The sequence below is a fragment of the Thalassophryne amazonica genome, chromosome 10 (assembly GCF_902500255.1).
Source record: "Thalassophryne amazonica chromosome 10, fThaAma1.1, whole genome shotgun sequence".
NCBI classification, from domain to species: domain Eukaryota; kingdom Metazoa; phylum Chordata; class Actinopteri; order Batrachoidiformes; family Batrachoididae; genus Thalassophryne; species Thalassophryne amazonica.
Genome location: NC_047112.1, coordinates 118,202,975 through 118,223,833, shown reverse-complemented (window position 1 = coordinate 118,223,833; position 20,859 = coordinate 118,202,975). Strand labels below are relative to the sequence as shown.

The following is a 20,859-nucleotide window of genomic DNA, read 5'->3' as shown; positions in this document are numbered from 1 at the left end:
CACTCCTAGAGACGTTTTCACAAAAACGTAGTGGCCGTGGCATCCGCAGAAAACGTACGGTAAAAAAAAACGCACGGTGGGTTGTGAGCGGGGCTTAAAGGCTGCGTTTGAAATGACGTAACGTTTGACCCTTTTGACTCGCCGTAGTCCTGCCTTTTCGAATGGGCGTGTACTATTTGCTGCTTTTTTCTTCTTCTTCTTTTTTTTGTCTTGTCTTCTTGTCGGTTCCGTTACTCGGACCTCGGGGCGATAAGTCGGCTGACTGTTGTCGAACTTTAGTGTCCGCTGACAGCAGTCTGTAACTGTTGGCTGTGAAAATGTCCCAGTCTGTCCTCGACATGTCCGGAGCGTCCACGGGGACGTTGCTTCTGTCGGAGCCGCTTAACTTCTGGAACGGAAAGCGACTCAAGCCCAAACTCGACAAGGACTCCGAGCCCGTCTTCGAACCTGCCACCGGTAAGGAGAAAAAAAAAAAAAAGGCCGAAAACTAACCTCAAACTGAAAAGAAGCAAAAATAACTGAAGGCAAAAGTTTGGTTTGAAATACAGCTTGTATTTAATTATTGTTTGGCGTTTTTGTTTTAAAAAAAAATCAATTCTTTATTAATTTTTGAGGTTTGTGACTTTTGGCCCGCGGTCTGGGGTGCGGAGGGGGCGTGGCGTCTAGATAGAGTAACGACATGACGAATCAATCAATCATTTTTTTTTTTATATAGCGCCAAATCACAACAAACAGTTGCCCCAAGGCGCTTTATATTGTAAGGCAAGGCCATACAATAATTATGTAAAACCCCAACGGTCAAAACGACCCCCTGTGAGCAAGCACTTGGCTACAGTGGGAAGGAAAAACTCCCTTTTAACAGGAAGAAACCTCCAGCAGAACCAGGCTCAGGGAGGGGCAGTCTTCTGCTGGGACTGGTTGGGGCTGAGGGAGAGAACCAGGAAAAAGACATGCTGTGGAGGGGAGCAGAGATCGATCACTAATGATTAAATGCAGAGTGGTGCATACAGAGCAAAAAGAGAAAGAAACAGTGCATCATGGGAACCCCCCAGCAGTCTACGTCTATAGCAGCATAACTAAGGGATGGTCCAGGGTCACCTGATCCAGCCCTAACTATAAGCTTTAGCAAAAAGGAAAGTTTTAAGCCTAATCTTAAAAGTAGAGAGGGTCGAAAAGAAAGTCGATCACGTGACTCATGGTGCCATCTTGGTTCCAAAATAATGTTTGCTGTTAATGTGTCTACATATAAATCAGCTATTTAATTTATTTATAGACACAACAAGGGCTTCAAGATGTATAGATTCCCTTCAAATCCGAACAGAAGAAACATTTGGGGAAAATAAAGTCAGTATGTGGGATGGAAGTGACTTCATCATCAAAGCTTTGAGAGGTCAGTTAATTGTTCAGTCCCATGTTCAGTAAAACTCACCTAAACCGTCGTTGTATAAACCAGATATTCACAGTCACTGGACAAAAAAGTCAGTTTTTGTATTGTTTTCCATGTAATAAACATCATATATAACAGATTTTGTAGAACAGTTTTTTGCTCACATCAGATAAAATGTCCCGTCCAATCACAATGTATTTCCATTAAACCCCAAACATGTGGGACTGGAGTCATTTCCGTGATTAAAAGCCCAACTGTTTATTTTTTTTCACACTGTGTTCAGTAGGGTTATGACTACAAAACCTTTTTCAAAACTTTCATTTTCCTGATGTTGCATTTGATGAACTTTTACCCATAGATCACTTTTTTGAAGTTTATTTCATTTGATCATGAAAAACCTCCCGCACCGAGCACCACATCACTTTTAAAAATACATGAGTTTACACAATACTATTTAAAAATAATGTAACAAGAAAAAAATTAAGAAGTATCAAGAAATAACAAGAAAATATATACAAATAAATATTGCTAAAATATATTAATAAACAATAATTAAAAGAAATAAAAAATAAAGGTAAAATAGATCAAATTGATAAAAGATAAAATATAACAGTATTCAGATGATCATCTCTGACACAACAGCAGTCAATACTGGTCACAAAAATTGTGTTGTAGCCAGGCTTCAGAGAACATTTAGACACAAGGGATTCAATGAACCTCAATACATCGGCTGCCAGCACCACTTTCTTGATCTTGTTCTGCGACATGTGTTGGACTTCTTTTTTCCTATACGGTCACAGTCACCTAACATTATCTATGAGTTTATTGATGAGATTTTGGAACAGTATGATGATTTGCAAAATGCACACATGGGCACAGAAGTGATACCAGAGCATGAGAACCTTGGCTGGAGACATGATTTTAAATTCCTTTTTGAGCTTTGTGAGGCATACAAGTTTTACAAAACGGAGGAAAAATGGCCTCACATCAAATGGCACAAGCTGCCATCACTTCACAGTGCCAGGTGGAACTCACGAGGAATTTTTGCACTTATTGCATTTTTTCCTTCTTCCAAATTGACGAGAACAGCTGAGGGTAACTTGTGATTTCATTGCAACTACATGGTCGCGGGCCTGGTTTTCTAACCAACACTATTAAGAGATGGATTATGAAGATCTGCTGTCAGCAATATCCAAACTTAAGTGTCCCAAAGCTGTGAAATGCTTCTCTACTCACTGGAAAAAGGAACTATCAGTGCTTGATGTGCCTTGCTCCAACATACGTAGTAGCTGAGACGGCTGTAAAGTTGATAAAGGAGATTTGTTCTACTTGCAAAACAGATAAATATCTTAACAGCAAATTTATTAACACTAATACACAAATCTGAAACACTATTAAAAATACTACAAATGCTATATGTACTCATTTTCATATATTCCTCATGTGTATTGTATGTAAAAGTGACATGTTATAATAAAGAGTGTTTGAGCCACGAGGTGTTTTAATGTGAAATATGAAACTGTCTTAGGTGCGGGAGGTTTTTTCAAGGTCTGGCAAAACCAAAGTCATTTTTGTGAGTTTTAGTTAAAAGTTCATCATTTATAACCCCAGGCTAATAAATTTGAGATTTGTCATAACCCTAGTGTTCAGACTCGGACCTGCAGCCCGGACGTGCACCTGTTAAAGGAGACCTGCATTGAAATAAATGCAGTCAGATCTTTGGACCAAAAAATGACTTATATTTACACATAAGATCCTTCTGAATGTAGTAAAGTAATTCTGCAAGTCCAGATCTGTCATTCAACAGAGAAATCTTAGTTTAAAAATGACAAATTTACAGCTAAAATGTAGCCCTCCGCAAAACTGTCAGCACATCCGGGACACTGCCGAGACGTCAGAGAGAAGTCCCTATCCCAGCATGCATTGCGCGCACCAGCTGTAATTTGTGGATTTACGTCAGTTTGCATCTCTTACAAAAGCACCTTTTTATTGTCTTATAGAGGGTTTTCATGTGACGTATCGGTCACGTCATTTTGTGTCCCGCGGCCATTCTGGATTACAACGCGGTGGCCGCTGTGATTACACTTCGTTGGCGAACAATTGCAGAAGTTTCAACGTCGGCGTGAAGAAGCCTCACAGCACCGTGGCGCTGTGAGAGATCCGCCGCTAACAGAAATCCACTGCTTCCAGAATTTTATTTTATTTTATTTGGCAATAAAATTATATAACAATACATAAAAATACTGCCGAGGATAACACAAGAACGCTTCCAATACGGATGCTTATTTACATTGTGGTCCTCGAGCACCGAGCTGCTGATCCGCAAGCTGCCCTTCCAGCGCCTGGTGAGAGAAATCGCTCAGGACTTCAAGACTGACCTCCGCTGTCTTGCGGTACGTTTGGTGAGTACACATTTCTTTTATTGTTGCTTGAAAATGATTTTTGGGGACTTTTTCATATGGCCATTTGATTGAGTGGTGTCGCATTGAAAATGTGCTGTCTTTTAGGGCTGCAACAAACGATTATTTGGGTAATCGATTAATCTGATGGGGTTTCGACACGATTAAGCGGGAAATTTTTTAAAAATGTGCCAGGGAAACAATTTTTCTCTCCTCCCATCACTTTATTTAACAACAGAACATTATTTGAAAACTTAAAATACTTGAAAATCAACAAATTGTCAAATGTCCCTTGGCTGTTGAAATATAAAATAATAAAGAATAAAACAGTTTATAATAAAAAACAACAATAATTATTTCAAATGGCATTGCTTTATCAAAGTGCTGAGTTACAATAAAACAACACTGAAACATATGTTATAAAATATATGTTGAAAAAAGAGGTATTTTTATTGCTGCAAATGAGCAATTAGCATAACCAGTTAACCATAAAACCTAAATCAAAAACTGTAGCCGACTCATTATATGAGGTCTATTAGAAAAGAAACCAACCTTTTTTATTTTTTTAAAAAACTATATGGATTTAAATCACGTGCGATTACGTCAGACAAGCTTGAACCTTCGTGCGCATGCGTGAGTTTTTTCATGCCTGTCGGTTGCGTCATTCGCCTGTGGGCAGGCTTTGAGTGAGCACTGGTCCACCCCCCTCGTCGGAATTCCTTTGTCTGACTTCTTCCTGAGAGACTGGCGCTTTGCTTGATCAAATTTTTTTCAGAAACTGTAAGGCACATCCAAGTGGACACCATTCGAGAAATTCAGACGGTTTTCGGTGAAAATTTTAACGGCTGATGAGAGATTATGGAGTGTTACTGTCGCTTTAAGGACTGCCCACGGAGCCAGACGGCGCCCCGAGCCGCCGTCGTCAGCCTGTTTCAAGCTGAAAACTTCCAAATTTAAGCCTCTGTTGACCCAGGACGCCGTGAGAGAACAGAGAAGTTTCAGAAGAGCTCGGGATCAGCAGTTTATCCGGACATTCCACTGTTAAAGGAGATTTTGTAATGAAAGACGTGTGGACGGATTCGCACGTCGGCACCCAGCCGCTCATGGCGCGGCGCCACAGCAAAACACCTCCGTGTTGATAACCATTCGTAAGATTCAGGCGGTTTTCGATGGCTTTCAGTCGAGTGAGTATCCGAGAAATTGTTTAACAGCTGGGCATGTTCAAACTTGTCCTGTAATGCTTCCAACGGAGGTGTTTTGCTGTGGCGCCACGCGATGATAATCGCTCGACACAACGCATCGTTGTGTTGCCAACGCCTGTTGTAATCGAATTTTATCGATTCGTTGTTGCAGCCCTACTGTCTTTAGCCTCCGGTGTTACCGTCGCGGGGTACGGATGCGGGACCCGCAAAGAATCCCAGTCATTAAAAAGATATAAACCTGTCTCAGCGGCCACGGAGCTCTGCGGCTCCGATTACCGAGACCGTGCGGTGCTGCGGATTTTGCCGCAAGAAGTCTGTCCTTGCGGGCAACAGGTGTCACCAGCTGCTCCGCATTAAAACAGAGAAGAATGGAGAAGAACGTCGCCCGCTGTCGATGTCGCCGCTGATCTGAGCATGCAGAGCTGTATCTCACATTCATTGCAGCTTGATGTTGAAACCAGGATGTGTATACCGGTAACATTACGAACAGATAAAATCAATTTCAATGCAGGATCGGACTGAAGGCTTTTTTTGGATCGGACTGAAGGCGCAAGCGCATCGTCTTCTCCCCGACGTCATGGAAATGACCCGGATGTACAAAGTGTTTTCACGGAGGGCTAAATTTTAGCTGCAAATTTGTCATTTTTAAACGAAGATTTCTCTGCTGAATTACAAATTTGGGCTTACAGATTTACTTTACTGCATTCACAAGGGTCTTATAAATACATATCAGCTATTTCTTTCTGAGATCTGACCACATTTATTTCATTGCAGGTCTACTTTAAGAAATGATCTGTTCCACCAACATCAAAAGCTTTTTTATTTAAGCCTTGGTCACACGGCACTAACGAAGGACACTGAAGCCAAAACAAAACAAGAAATCTGTTCTTATGTTGACTTTCAGAGTCATCGTTTAAGTGTCGTCCATCTGCGTTCCTGTAGCTGGCGCTTTGTCAGAATTTTCTAACTGTGGAAAAAATATGAAAGAATGCTGACAACAACTTCAATTCCTCTGTATTCCGTTTTGCTTTCTGTCTTGACGGTTCCTCGTTGTTTGCATTGTTCCTCTACCGTCAGCATTCCGTTTGACTGTCGTCCAACTTCGTCCAACCTCCCAAGTCTGATGTCTTGCATGAATGTTGACGATATCTGAACGGATCAATAAATAAAGCTCATCGAACTGAACGTGACTCGTCCATGTGTGGGATGAAAGCAGCGTTTTCATACAGAAACAATAGTGGCAAGAACTTTCACTCTAACTATGCCTTTAACTATGCACGCACGTTGTTGTGGTGAAGGCAAACCTGTTGTCAAGACAACGAGATCCCGTACCTGCAGGTGCTGCACCATGAGCACAGGCTGGTGCTCGGTCTCGTACCCGCTGTCAATCACATCATCATGAATGTTTCATTGATTTTGTTTAAAGCATCAAGGTCGATGTTCGCTTTGTTTTTCTTTTGTTAGCTTCTTTTGTTTCTTTCCTTTATGTGCTCTTGATTTGCAGGTTTTTTCAGTGATGTGAGAAGTGCAGGATGATTTGTCCACCTTTTCTCGACGATTTGTAACTTTGTCCTTCGTTCAGCTATCGTCATGTGCCGTGTGACCGGGCACTTATCGATTCCCTTATTGGTTATTCTGTAATTCACATCACGCTGGAGCTAGATGCCGTGATGAAAACATGTTTGTTTTTGTCTCGTGCATGCTCTGCTGAGGAAACGCGATTAGCGGCACAATCAATGGGAACGAATCCAAAGATTTACCCAGACTGACAACAAATATGAGTAAATTAAATACGTAAATAAAATAAGTAAATTTCTCCTAACGTGTCCCAGCTCTGTGGAACGATCTCCCGGCACACGTTCGGCAGTCTGATACTGTGGAGACTTTTAAGTCACGTTTAAAGACTTATTTGTTTTCCCTGTGTTATCATTAGTGTTATAATGTGTTTTTATTCTTGTATTCTTTTATGGTTGTCTTTCTTTTATGGTCGTCTTTTTATTGTGTTCTTAATTTTTTTGTTGTTGTTGTGTGAAGCGCCTTGAGACGATTTCATCGTGAATTGGCGCTATATAAATGAATAAATTTGATTTTGAATTAAGTACTTCTATATATATTTTTTTGTGTGTGGTTTTCTTGAGGCATTTTGTGAATGCAGAAATGCGCTCCTGTGATATAAATCAAATGCACCCTTACGCACACTCTGCAGGGGTCGAAATACATTTTTTACTTTACTTGCACAACCAAAAGTCAATCTTATATCAACCTTAAAACTCCTCTGTGTCTGACTCTTCCTCTCTGGGCCCGTAAAGCCCCTTTTTTTTCACACCGGGGCTGCTTCCAGTTGCGTCGTGTTGTCATGACGACACCGTGTGGAAGCACCTCAGTGCCGAGACGATGCAGCTCGATGCCACAACAGCACGAGGGACGCAAAGGACGAAGCAAATCGAATGCCAAAAATTAAACATGTTTAATTTTTGTTTGCGTCCTGTGTTCAACGCAGAATCAAGTGGTTTCAGCGCAAGTCAGAGCAACAGGACGGTACTCGACGTGACTGGAAGCCACAACCTCACAAGACAACATTACGCGACGCCAATTTACGATTCCTGCTGTGTTCCATTGTTCCTGAAGTATAAATCATGCAGGATTGTTTTTATACCACGTACACAATGCAGTAAAACTACACGCTCAAAAAGAGCACAGAAAAAAAAATGCTGATTGCAGCTGCTCGCTCTTCTTCTCTCACAAAAGTGTTTAAATAAAATCCATAAACATCCTGCTCACAGACTGATTGCCAGAGACAGGACATGTCCACATCCAGTAAAAAGTCCGGACATCTCCAGTCCACTCACGGACAATTCGTTCACGCGTGCACATGTGAACAATTAAAAGAAAGAAAAAAAAAATGGCTGCAGGCAGTTAGTTCTCCCCTCAAACTCTCTCATTACTGTGTTTATAAAAAAAAAAAAAAAAAGACATAAGTCCTGCTCACAGACTGATTGCCAGAGACTGGACATGTCCACATCAACTATAACTCCAGACATCTCCACATTTACTCATGGATGGTTCATTCATGCACACGCACCTCATGGACAGAGGAGGAAAGATAAACTAGAACAGAACTCGGAGCACAGATCTGCAGCTCAGCACAAGAACAAATATAAAGTAGAAGAGAAATCAGAGTGCACAGTCTGGCTGCAGCCAGACTGCCCTTTGACTTCTCTGTGCAGAGAACCTACAGGCTGCGTTGTTGCCTCTTGTCTGCCTCCTGCTGCGCGCAGCGTTGTCATGACGCCACAGGAAAAATTGGAGGGGAGAGCAGCAGCAGCGGCAGACAGTTTTATTTATTTATTTTTTTCATGTGCTTGCATGAACAAATCGTCCGTGAAGATTATTTTATTTATTAACTACACAGATGTATAATAAAACAAATGGTGTCTCTGACAGTTTAGGTCATATGGAGTTCATTTTGAATGAAAGGAAAACGTGTGCACCTTTTTATTAATTTGAGAGCACGTTTTATTAATTTGTGAGCTCAATTAAAGGAAACCGTGCACACAAATGATCATGGCCAGAAAAAACGATCACTTTAAGTGACCTCTCCCGGGTTCCATAAAGGAAACGCAGCAGCAGTCAGTTGTTTTTTTTTTTTTTTTCTTCGCGTGCGTGCACAAACTAATCGTCAGTGAAGATAATTTTATTAACTACACAGATGTATAATAAAACAAATGACTGGTTTATAACACAATGATGACAGAGTTTGAGAGCAGACAGAGAGGAACCGTGGCAGCAGCCAGTTTTTTTTTTTCTTCCCACACGTGCGCTCACGAACTAATCGTCCGTGAAGATAATTTTATTAACTCCACAGATGTATAATAAAACAAATGACTGACAGAATTTGAGACAGAGAGGAACCGCAGCAGCAGCCAGTTTTTTTTTCTTTTCTTTGTTTACATATGCGCATGCAAACACAAGAAATAGAGCACAGCAATTCGCTCCATGTGTGAGAGTCATAAAATGCAGGGACGACGAAGAGAACACACTGGAAATTGTTTTTTCCTTTTTTATTCCTTTATTGGTTCATTTTACTGGTGCTTATAGTTGATAAAACTTGGATAGTTACTTGCACCAGTGCTAGTGCAGTATAAAATTACGTGCACTGCTCAAATAATATGTGCACAAACTGGCACAGGCACGTACTATTTCGAGCCCTGAGCAATCTGCTAGTTAAAAACTTGGAATCATACTGTTTAATTTTTGATTTGTAACAGTTAATAGATGAACCTGCTAGACTTTCTAAGACAAATGACTCTATTATAGACTTGGTATTTGTATCTGATGTACTGAAAATCACACAAAGTGGTGTAATAATGTGTGGATTGAATGACCATATGATCACTTGTTGTACTAGGAAGGTATTAAAACAACAAATTGGTTGTCATAATATGGCACCTGTAAGGTCACTCAAACAGTACTCATTTTAAAACATTGTTTCCTGGGTGATATAGATTTATTAGCACCATTTAAACCTGTCAGCATAAAAGAATGTACAGGAAAATGGTTTACTGAGGAAATTTTGGAAAGTACTGCCAACAGAGACAAGGCCCTCCATGATTACAAAAAGTCTAAAGATCAAAGTTGGTTTAATGATTTTAAAAAGTTGCGTAATAAGGCACAGAGATTGTCTGATTGTAATAAAGTTTAATTATTTCCAGGAATGTGTGATGAACCATAAAAAGGATCCGATAAAGTTCTGGCAATCCTTAAAGGAACTTGGGGCTAACACAGTGGAAAAAGCAAATGTAACATCTGTCTTGAAATAGATGGGACTGTTCATAAAAAAGCTACAGTTGCTACTGTTTTTAATGACTTCTGTACACTGGTAGATCAGTTACCCAGCCCACTGGGCAGGTTTGGTAAAGAGTTTATTACTCACTTTTAGCAGAACAAAGGTGTGTTGAAGGAGTTATATGAAATTATAAAATATTATCATGTAAATCATTGTCTCTTTCCCAGTGAGGGAGTCACTGAGGTAGTCAAACAGCTTTGCAGTAGCAAGACCCCGGGGTTGATGAGATCCGATCAGAAATACTGAGGGCTCTGGGCGTGGAGGGACTTTCTTGGATGAGACATCTCTTCAACATTGCGTTGAGGTCTGGGACAGTGCCTAAGGAGTGGCAAACTGGGGTGTTGGTCCCCATATTTTAACAAAGTGGACCAAAGTGTGTGTGCCAACTGCAGGGGCATCACACTACTCAGCCTCCCTGGTAAAGTCTACTCCAGGGTACTGGAAAGGAGGGTTCGACCGATAGTTGAACCTCAGATTGAAGAGGAACAATGCGGGTTCAGTCCTGGCCGTGGAACAACTGACCAACTCTTCACTCTCTCAAGGATCTTGGAGGGTGCCTGGGAGTATGCCCATCCAGTCTACATGTGTTTTGTGGACTTGGAGAAGGTGTATGATCGGGTACCCCGGGAGATGCTGTGGGAGTATGGAGTGAGGCAGTCCCTTCTGAGTGCTTGGGTGCTCAGCAGTAAGTCAGACTCGTTTCCGGTGTGGGTTGGCCTCCACCAGGGTTGCACCTTGTCACCAATCCTGTTTGTGATATTCATGGACAGGATATCGAGGTGTAGTCGGGGGGGAGGGATTCCAGTTTGGTGGGCTGAAGGTCTCACCACAATTATTAATATATTAATAATAGCAATAATAACTCATAATAACTAATAATGCTACAGTACAATGTTAGAGAGACAAAAAGAACCTGATGAAACAAAATACAACAGAAAATATAAAACCATCTAACGGTGAACATAAATACACACAGAAATAAATGTTTCCTGTGAACACCTAGTGACTCTCACACCTCCACTTCATCCCTGTTTTATTTAAGTTTAATGACAATTTGTTTCAGTCAAACCATTTTTTCATTGTTAATTTCTTCAGTGATTTTCTCCAGAACTATCTGCCAAACTAGAAAACTGCTGCATCCTAGTAAGAGCAGAATACTACTGGAATGAATTTGAATAAGGAAGTCAGGTTTTTTCTCACTAAATGGATGCTGCACTCACTGCACTTTATTGTCTGGAATAGTCCCAGATTGCATTTCAGAGCTTCTAGAATTGGGGGGTAATATTGGGTTTCAGCTTTTTTGTTTTTCACCACTTTCATCCCTGAATCTGTCAATCCTGAGGCACTTTTGTGCAGATTAAAGTTAGTAACTGGGACTCCTGTCTTGTTGCGAGAAAGAAACGAGAATCGTCCTCCGTTCTGTTCACACAGCTCCAAACGCTGCGCAGCTCTCTGCTGAGTAAAGTTAGAACGATAGAGTCCAGTCAGAATGAATAACTTTCAAGTGAAACGCCGATTAAATCAAATGACACCTCTTTCCAAACGTTGTAATACAAACAAACTGCAATCGAACAAAATGTTTTTTTGTTCCAAAATGAGACGTCCTGCGCTGACGTGCAGCAGCCGGCTGAGCTCAGCTCAGAGGTACGGAGAGACATTCATGCCAAAATGTCTGAAAGGAAAAAACTACAGATTTTATTTATGTCCAGAGATCAAGGATCCAGTGACCAATTTAAAATGTTGTTGACATAGAAAACCTGTAAAGCCTACTTTTAGTACACAGAAAATTCACAAGCGGTATCGATAAGGGAATCAATAAGGAATTGGATTGATAAGTGGAATTGATAATGGGATCGATATTGATACAATCTTATCAATACCCATCCCTGAATGTGACAGAACTAAATGAGATGGTGAGGACTCTTTTCCAGTCATGTGAGAATGCAAATAAAGAAAATGCTTCAAGTGACAGGGGGATAAGAGGGCTGTAGTTGGGGGTTCAGGGTGGCAAAAGCCCCCAGAAGCTGAAGATTGTTTTAGCCATGCTAATGCTCTCCAGAAGTATTTACTGAAAAAAAAGTCTGAAGGACCTAAATGACATGATGAGATGCTGAAGAGCTTCGCTCGTTCATGTCTGCGACATATACATATTACACCACAAAATATGGTGTGTCTCCTCCCTCAGCTCTGTCCAGATATCGGTTCTGATTGACGTTTCAGGTAGAACGCCCTTTCAGAAACAAAACTTGGTCATTTGTTTGTTGATTTTTTCAGATTTTTTCAGCAAAACCGTAACTCCTCCCATAATTCTTTTCTCCACAATTGTCTTTTAGGGTTTCTTCAGCATGGCAACAATGTCATTAGGTTGGGGTGGGTAATTATTTTTTGCAAAGGGCCAAATGAGAAACAGAAAATACTGTGGAGGGACGGGCCAAAAGGCTAAACTCAAGTCTGCACAATAATTTCATTCCTATATAAAAAGCAGTAAATTGTTTTGTCAAACTAGATGTTCTGACCAGGCAATGGACAAAAAAAGAGGTTACCTTACAAAAATGTAATTTATTCAATCAAATTTTCCAAGACAATAGTGAACAAAAAGTGTCCCAGTGCACTCGTTCTTATCGTGTCTGTGCATATGACTACATTTGTGTTTTCCACCATGTTTTACATTTTAGTGTTTTTCAGTTCTTTTTTTTCTTATTCAGTGAGATAAATCTAGTCTCTGTTGATCTTTAACAAGAGTATCAAATGTGAAGCACAGCTGAAGCATGATCATCAGTGAGAGAGGACTTCTGCCTGGATTTATTAAACTTCAACAAATCCACCTCTCTCTTTTTGGCGTGAGTGGACATTTTTCAGGAGACACATTGAAAAAAAAAAAAACAAGCTTCAAAAAATAAAAGCACTGCAGTTTTAGTTCAGTTATGAAGGCTCGGTCATGCGATGACAGCAGAATGAAGTCGAAAAACTCACGTGCACCAAGAGAATGAGTGTGAAAACAAAACATTCACAATCACTGGACTGGAAGTGGGAATAAAACCAAACGGTCTCTGGCGCTGGATCCGTGGCCCTTCCACCATCTCCGTCACTGTTCCCACGGATAGTTCTCCATGGATCACGCATGGCAATTGCTCTGTGCCAGGCTCTGCTATTAGGTGATGGTGCCATGCTAGGCTGTGTGGCATGGGGCTATCACTCCGTGCCAGGCTCTGCTATATATACTCCAGAGGACACGCACACGCAGCTATAAACAGTTTGGGAGGTGGATGAAGGTCACCCGCAACACTAACTTGATAGAATAGTAAATATTTTATTCTTTAATTTCCAGGTATTTGCGGGCCGGTCTGAGTAAGCCAGAGGGCCAGATATGGCCCGCAGGCCGTAAAACGCCCAGGTGTGCATTAGATTGATTTTTTTTTTTTTTTTTTTTTTTTTTTTTTTTTTTTTATGACTGTTGAAGACCTCGTGGACTAGGATGACCAACAAGATCATTGATGTTCTAGGTTTTATTTTTATTTTTATTTTTTTTACTGAAAGTGACTTTTTAAAGTAAGTAATGTTTGATTGTGGCCAAAATGTCTAATGGATTCTGTGTAACTGCATAGATAGTAGACTTACTTTAACACTGAGATCCTGAGGTGTTCACAAGCCTGATGAGAAGTGTCCTGGGTCTCCCCTGGGGCCTTGTGCCATTTGGACATGATCAGGGGGCCGGGGCATCCGCACCAGGTGCCGGAACCACCTGAACTGGCTCCTTTTCGACGCAAAGAAGCAGCGGCTCTACTCAGAGTCCCTCCCACATAGTCAAACTTTTCACCTTGTCCTGAAGTGTAAGCCCAGATACCCAACAGGGGAATCTCACGTCCGCCGCCTGTATCCATGATCTTATATTTTCAATCACTAATCAAAGTTCATGACCATATGTGAGGATAGGCATGTAAATTGAGAGCCTTGCTTTCCGGCTCAGCTTTTTCTTTCCCACGATGGCTTGGGACAGCGTCTGTAAAATGCTGCCCCATTCAATCTATTGATCTCACACTCCAACTTACCCCACTCTTGAACAAGACCCCAAAATATTTAAACTCCTCCACTTGGAACAGTAACTGTCCCCTGGCCCAGAGGGGACAACCCACCATTTTCCAAAAGAGGACCATGGTCTCAGATTTGGAGGTGCTGATTCTCATTCCAGTCGCTCCACACATAGCCTCAAACCTGGTCAGTGCTCATCACAGATCACTGCCTGATGAATCCAACAGAACTGCATCCTCCACAAAAATCAATCAATCAATCAATCAATTTTTTTATATAGCGCCAAATCACAACAAACAGTTGCCCCAAGGCGCTTTATATTGTAAGGCAAGGCCATACAATAATTATGTAAAACCCCAACGGTCAAAACGACCCCCTGTGAGCAAGCACTTGGCTACAGTGGGAAGGAAAAACTCCCTTTTAAACAGGAAGAAACCTCCAGCAGAACCAGGCTCAGGGAGGGGCAGTCTTCTGCTGGGACTGGTTGGGGCTGAGGGAGAGAACCAGGAAAAAGACATGCTGTGGAGGGGAGCAGAGATCGATCACTAATGATTAAATGCAGAGTGGTGCATACAGAGCAAAAAGAGAAAGAAACAGTGCATCATGGGAACCCCCCAGCAGTCTACGTCTATAAATCAGAGATGCAACTCTGAGGACACCCTTCAGTCTCTGACTGTGATGTCTCTGATTGTCACCAGTTTACCACATAAGGAGATGATGTTTAAATGCCCATATGGACAGTGACAATGTGTATATACAAAAACCTGCATAAATCAATATGGTGATTAAAAAATTATTACAGATGAATCTCTGGCTTTTATTTCTTTGTTATGATTAATGTATTGTGAACGTGCACATTGTTTTCTGTCAGAGTTGTGTGAACTTGTTTGGCCCATACATTTCCACACTGCAGGCTTACTGTGTGTTCCAAAGGTGATTTCAGGGCTCTCTTATCACACTGCCCTTCTCCACAACAGTTTGCTTAACTCCTGTATCTACATCTGGACTTTTCCACCGGTTATTGATAATTAGTTAATCATCAGACTTGTTTTATTACTTCGGGATAGCATTTCAAATCTAATGAAATTACTGTATTACTGTTGCAATTTTGTTTTTGTTTGATTACTTACATTTTTATTCATCTTTATGTTGAATTGTTTCTTGTGTTGCAGGGTTCTTCCCCAAAACGGTGCTGTTGGTAATTGGCACCCGAGGGGACTAGGTCCTCCAGAGGAGGAAGCTCTAGTACAGGGGTGGGCAGTTAATTTTTACAAGGGGCCACATAGGGAACCTGAATTATGTCCAAGGGCCACACCATCGATAACTCGGCTGTCTCCCATTACAAATTTTACAAAAAAATTACCTATTTAACAGCTTTTATAGGTCATTTTTATTATTGTAATAATATGTAAATATTTAAATATACCTAAATAAACCTCTCTAATGATTTGCAACACACAAGCTTGACATTTTTAATATATGTAATAATAATCACAGGCCTCATGAGGGCCGGACAGAGACATGCAAAGGGCCGCATGTGGCCCCCGGGCCGCAGTTTGCCCAGGTCTGCTCTAGTATGTTGACTGTTTTAAGTACAAACAGAGGCCATTTCCTGCAACTTCAGCATTCAGTCTTCTATAAATACAGTTGTATGTAAAAGTTTGGGCACCCCTGATAATTTCCATGGTTTTATAAATCATTGGTTGTTTCGATCAGCAATTTCAGTTAAATATATCACATAGCAGACAAACACACTGATATTTGAGAAGTGAAATGAAGTTCATAGGATTTACAGAGAGTGTGCAATAATTCTTTAAACAAAATTAGGCAGGTGCACAAATTTGGGCACCCCAACAGAAAAAAATACATCAATATTTAGTAGATCCTCCTTTTGCAGAAATAACAGCCTCTAAACACTTCCTATAGCTTCCAATGAGAGTATGGATTCTGGTTGAAGGTATTTTAGACCATTCTTCTTTACAAAAGGAGGTCATCAGCATAACAGTGAAATCCCTTAGCTACGTGTAGTACAGTGGGGAAAATAAGTATTTAATCCCCTGTCAGTTTTGCAACTTTTCCCACCTACAAACAATGTAGAGGTCTGTAATTTTTATTGTAGATACACTTCAACTGTGAGAGACAGAATCTAAAAAAAAATCCAGTAAATCACATTGTATGATTTTTAAACAATTTAATTTGCATTTTATTGCATAAAATAAGTATTTGACCCCATAGAAAAACAGAGCTTAACAATTGGTACAGAAACATTTGTCTGCCATTAGAGGTCAGACGTTTCCTGTAGTTCTTGACCAGGTTTTCACACACTGCAACAGGAATTTTGGTCCACTCCTCCATACAGATCTTCAGTTTCAGCTCCCTGCAAAGATTTTCTATTGAGTTCAGGTCTGGAGACTGGCCAGGCCACTCCAGGACCTTGAAATGCTTCTTACAGAGCCCCTCCTTAGTTGCCCTGGCTGTGTGTTTGGGGTCATTGTCATGCTGGAAGACCCAGTCATGACCCATCTACAATGCTCTTACTGAGGGAAGGAGGTTGTTTGCCAAAATCTCACAATACATGACCCCATCCATCCTCCCTTCAATATGGTGCAGTCGTCCTGTCCCCTTTGCAGAAGAGCACCCCCAGAGTATGATGTTTCCACCCCATCCTTCATGGTTCAGATGGTTTTTCTTGGGGTTGTTCTCATCCTCTAAACATGGTAAGTGGAGTTGATTCCAAAAAGCTCTATTCTGGTCTCATCTGACCACATGACCTTCTCCCATGCCTCCTCTGGATCATCCAGATGGTCACTGGTGAACTTCAAACAGGCCTGGACATGTGCTGGCTTGAGCAGGGGGACCTTGCTGCCCTGCAGGATTTTAAACCATGACAGCATCATGTGTTACTAATGTAATCTTTGTGACTATGGTCCCAGCTCTCTTCAGGTCACTGACCAGGTCCTCCTGTGTAGTTCTGAGCTTTCTCAGAATCATCCTTACCCCACAAAGTGAGATCTTGCATGGAATCCCAGACCGAGGGAGATTGACAGTCATCTTGTGTTTCTTCCACTTTCTAATAAATAATCATAACAGTTGTTGTCTTCTACCAAGCTGCTTGCTTGTTGTCCTGTAGTCCATCCCAGCCTTGTGCAGGTCTACAGTTTTGTCCCTGGTGTCCTTAGACAGCTCTTTGGTCTTGGCTATGGTGGACAGGTTGGAGTGTGATTGATTGAGTGTGTGAACAGGTGTCTTTTATGCAGGTAATAAGTTCAAACAGGTGCAATTAATACAGATAAAGAGTGCAGAATAAGAGGGCTTCTTAAAGAAAAATTAACAGGTCTGTGAGAGACAGAATTCTTGCTGGTTGGTAGGTGTTCAAATACTTATTTTATGCAACAAAAGGCAAAATAATTATTTAAAAATCATACAATGTCATTTTCTGGATTTTTTTTGTTTTAGATTCTATCTCTCACAGTTGAATTATACATACACTCAACAAAAATATAAACGCAACACTTTTGGTTTTGCTCCCATTTTGTATGAGATGAACTCAAAGATCTAAAACTTTTTCCACATACACAATATCACCATTTCCCTCAAATATTGTTCACAAACCAGTCTAAATCTGTGATAGTGAGCACTTCTCCTTTGCTGAGATAATCCATCCCACCTCACAGGTGTGCCATACCAAGATGCTGATTAGACACCATGATTAGTGCACAGGTGTGCCTTAGACTGCCCACAATAAAAGGCCACTCTGAAAGGTGCAGTTTTGTTTTATTGGGGGGGGATACCAGTCAGTATCTGGTGTGACCACCATTTGCCTCATGCAGTGCAACACATCTCCTTCGCATAGAGTTGATCAGGTTGTCAATTGTGGCCTGTGGAATGTTGGTCCACTCCTCTTCAATGGCTGTGCGAAGTTGCTGGATATTAGCAGGAACTGGTACACGCTGTCGTATACGCCGGTCCAGAGCATCCCAAACATGCTCAATGGGTGACATGTCCGGTGAGTATGCCGGCCATGCAAGAACTGGGACATTTTCAGCTTCCAAGAATTGTGTACAGATCCTTGCAACATGGGGCCGTGCATTATCCTGCTGCAACATGAGGTGATGTTCTTGGATGTGGCACAACAGTGGGCCTCAGGATCTCGTCACGGTATCTCTGTGCATTCAAAATGCCATCAATAAAATGCACCTGTGTTCTTCGTCCATAACAGACGCCTGCCCATACCATAACCCCACCGCCACCATGGGCCACTCGATCCACAACATTGACATCAGAAAACCGCTCACCCACACAACGCCACACACGCTGTCTGCCATCTGCCCTTAACAGTGTGAACCGGGATTCATCCATGAAGAGAACCTCTCCAACGTGCCAAACGCCAGCGAATGTGAGCATTTGCCCACTCAAGTCGGTTACGACGACCAACTGGAGTCAGGTCGAGACCCCGATGAGGACGACGAGCATGCAGATGAGCTTCCCTGAGACGGTTTCTGACAGTTTGTGCAGAAATTCTTTGGTTATGCAAACCGATTGTTTCAGCAGCTGTCTGAGTGGCTGGTCTCAGACGATCTTGGAGGTGAACATGCTGGATGTGGAGGTCCTGGGCTGGTGTGGTTACACGTGGTCTGCGGTTGTGAGGCTGGTTGGATGTACTGCCAAATTCTCTGAAACGCCTTTGGAGATGGCTTATGGTAGAGAAATGAACATTCAGTACACGAGCAACAGCTCTGGTTGACATTCCTGCTGTCAGCATGCCAATTACACGCTCCCTCAAATCTTACGACATCTGTGGCATTGTGCTGTGTGATAAAACTGCACCTTTCAGAGTGGCCTTTTATTGTGGGCAGTCTAAGGCACACCTGTGCACTAATCATGGTGTCTAATCAGCATCTTGATATGGCACACCTGTGAGGTGGGATGGATTATCTCAGCAAAGGAGAAGTGCTCACTATCACAGATTTAGACTGGTTTGTGAACAATATTTGAGGGAAATGGTGATATTGTGTATGTGGAAAAAGTTTTAGATCTTTGAGTTCATCTCATACAAAATGGGAGCAAAACCAAAAGTGTTGCGTTTATATTTCTGTTGAGTGTACGATAAAAATTACAGACCTCAACATTCTTTGTATGTGAGAAAACCTGCAAAACTACAGGGGGTCAAATACTTATTTTCACTGTGTATCTGTCACATCCACTGTTCTTACTCTCGCTTTCGACATTATTTTCACCTTTTTCTTATCTATGGATTCTTTTAGTCTGTCCATTGATTTCTGCTTAAGCTACTTTCTGCTGGGAAACCAAAATCTGTCACCCATAACTGCAAATGAGAGAGACAATCTTCACCTGGAGAAGACCAGTCAACCTTATCTTTTTTGCTTCCTTTTCCTGATTTGTTTCTCATTTTACTGAGAAATAATTTCAGGATTTTTTTTTTTTTTTTTTTTTACAATTCAGAAATAAGACTTCTTTTATTTCTTACAATCTCAGAAATAACACACCGCAGCATTTATTTCCTACAAAACTCAGGGTCAAAGAATTTTGTTCTTTGCTCCTACATTAACTCGGGAATTAAAAATACCCAGACACTCAGAAATAACAATAGGAAAAATAACAGAAATAATAATAGGAGTGGACTGTGAGAGGCAGAAAAATGGCGGCGAGGGCTACATATATCGTAGCAGTAAGCAACCATACTCAACTATAACAAGACTAGGAACACAACCATGCACCAGCCTGCACAGGGACTATGTCAAATCTGTGCCATTTTCAGCGTACTCCATACATTTCACAGCGCAATTGTATACACGCCCAGTGTGAAAGGGGCTTAAGCAGCTATCAAGTGATAGTTGCCCACAGCACCACTGTACTAAACATTTGTGGGGAGAACCCTGGGTGTCTGTTTTGTTTTTCTTGAAATAATTTACAATCAGGTATGATTAAACTGCATTGGGGGCCGACCTTACCATGCTGTTTCCTGTGCATAGAAACAGGATAATGGTGGTGACATGCATTATCCAGGCGCAGTCTGTAACCTGTTAATGTGCTGCTATGTGCAGGCCGTGTCCTCTGTCAGATGGTTCCTTGTGGAGCTGAGGAGGTTGATGAGGCCATAAGGAGTGCCCATGCTGCTTACCTAAAATGGAGCAAGATGGCGGGCATGGAAAGAGCCCGGGTGATGTTGGAGGCTGCTCGCATTATCAGGGTGAGGTGGTTTGGATATAATTGATCTGTCTGCAGCCGGTCTTAATAATAATCATGAAATGTCAAAAAATTAAATGGTCAAATATATACAGTTTGTTATCATTTCATTGACTACAAATGAGTTAGAACATGTTCATCTCGAAGATGAGATTGTTAGAAGTGTTTAAATTATTAATTTGCATCCCTAGTTTTGGACAAACACTTTGTCTGTGCAGCCTCTTTAATTTCATGTGGTCCTAAAGACTCGAGTTGGTTTTCTATTAAATGGCTTTATTTTTACATGTGACAATATTGCAGTACCCTCATTTAGTATTTCAGTTAACATTTTTGTTATTCTAACATGAGCAGGAGAGAAGGGACAACATCGCAAAGCTGGAAGTTATCAACAATGGCAAGTCCATCACCGAGGCGAAGGTGGACATTGATATTGCCTGGCAGTGCATTGAGTACTACGCTGGCTTGGCTGCGACTCTATCAGGTGTGTGTTCGAGCCCTCTTTGGGTTTGTCAGAGTTACGTATGATCCCCAAAGCTTCCCAGTTGACACTACTTTGTCATTTTGAGAAAGTCTAACTACAGTAGTGTTCAGAATAATAGTAGCGCTATGTGACTAAACAGATGAATCCAGGTTTTGAGTATATTTCTTATTGTTACATGGGAAACAAGGTACCAGTAGATTCAGTAGAGTCTCACAAATCCAACAAGACCAAGCATTCATGATATGCACACTCTTAAGGCTATGAAATTGGGTCCTCTGTTAAATAAAAGACATGTGCAGAAGAGGTTA

The 20,859-nt window shown here is 41.3% G+C and overlaps 1 protein-coding gene across 1 annotated transcript in view; it reads left to right on the top strand.

The window, feature by feature from the left end:
• The first annotated feature begins 317 nt into the window (after positions 1–317).
• LOC117519411 (4-trimethylaminobutyraldehyde dehydrogenase A) overlaps positions 318–20,859 on the top strand; it is a 36,072-nt gene continuing 15,530 nt past the window's right edge. Inside the window, exons 1-3 of the mRNA XM_034180763.1 lie at positions 318–456; positions 19,929–20,074; positions 20,422–20,551. Coding sequence (XP_034036654.1) covers positions 318–456; positions 19,929–20,074; positions 20,422–20,551 — 415 coding nt within the window. The remainder of the gene's footprint in view (positions 457–19,928; positions 20,075–20,421; positions 20,552–20,859) is intronic.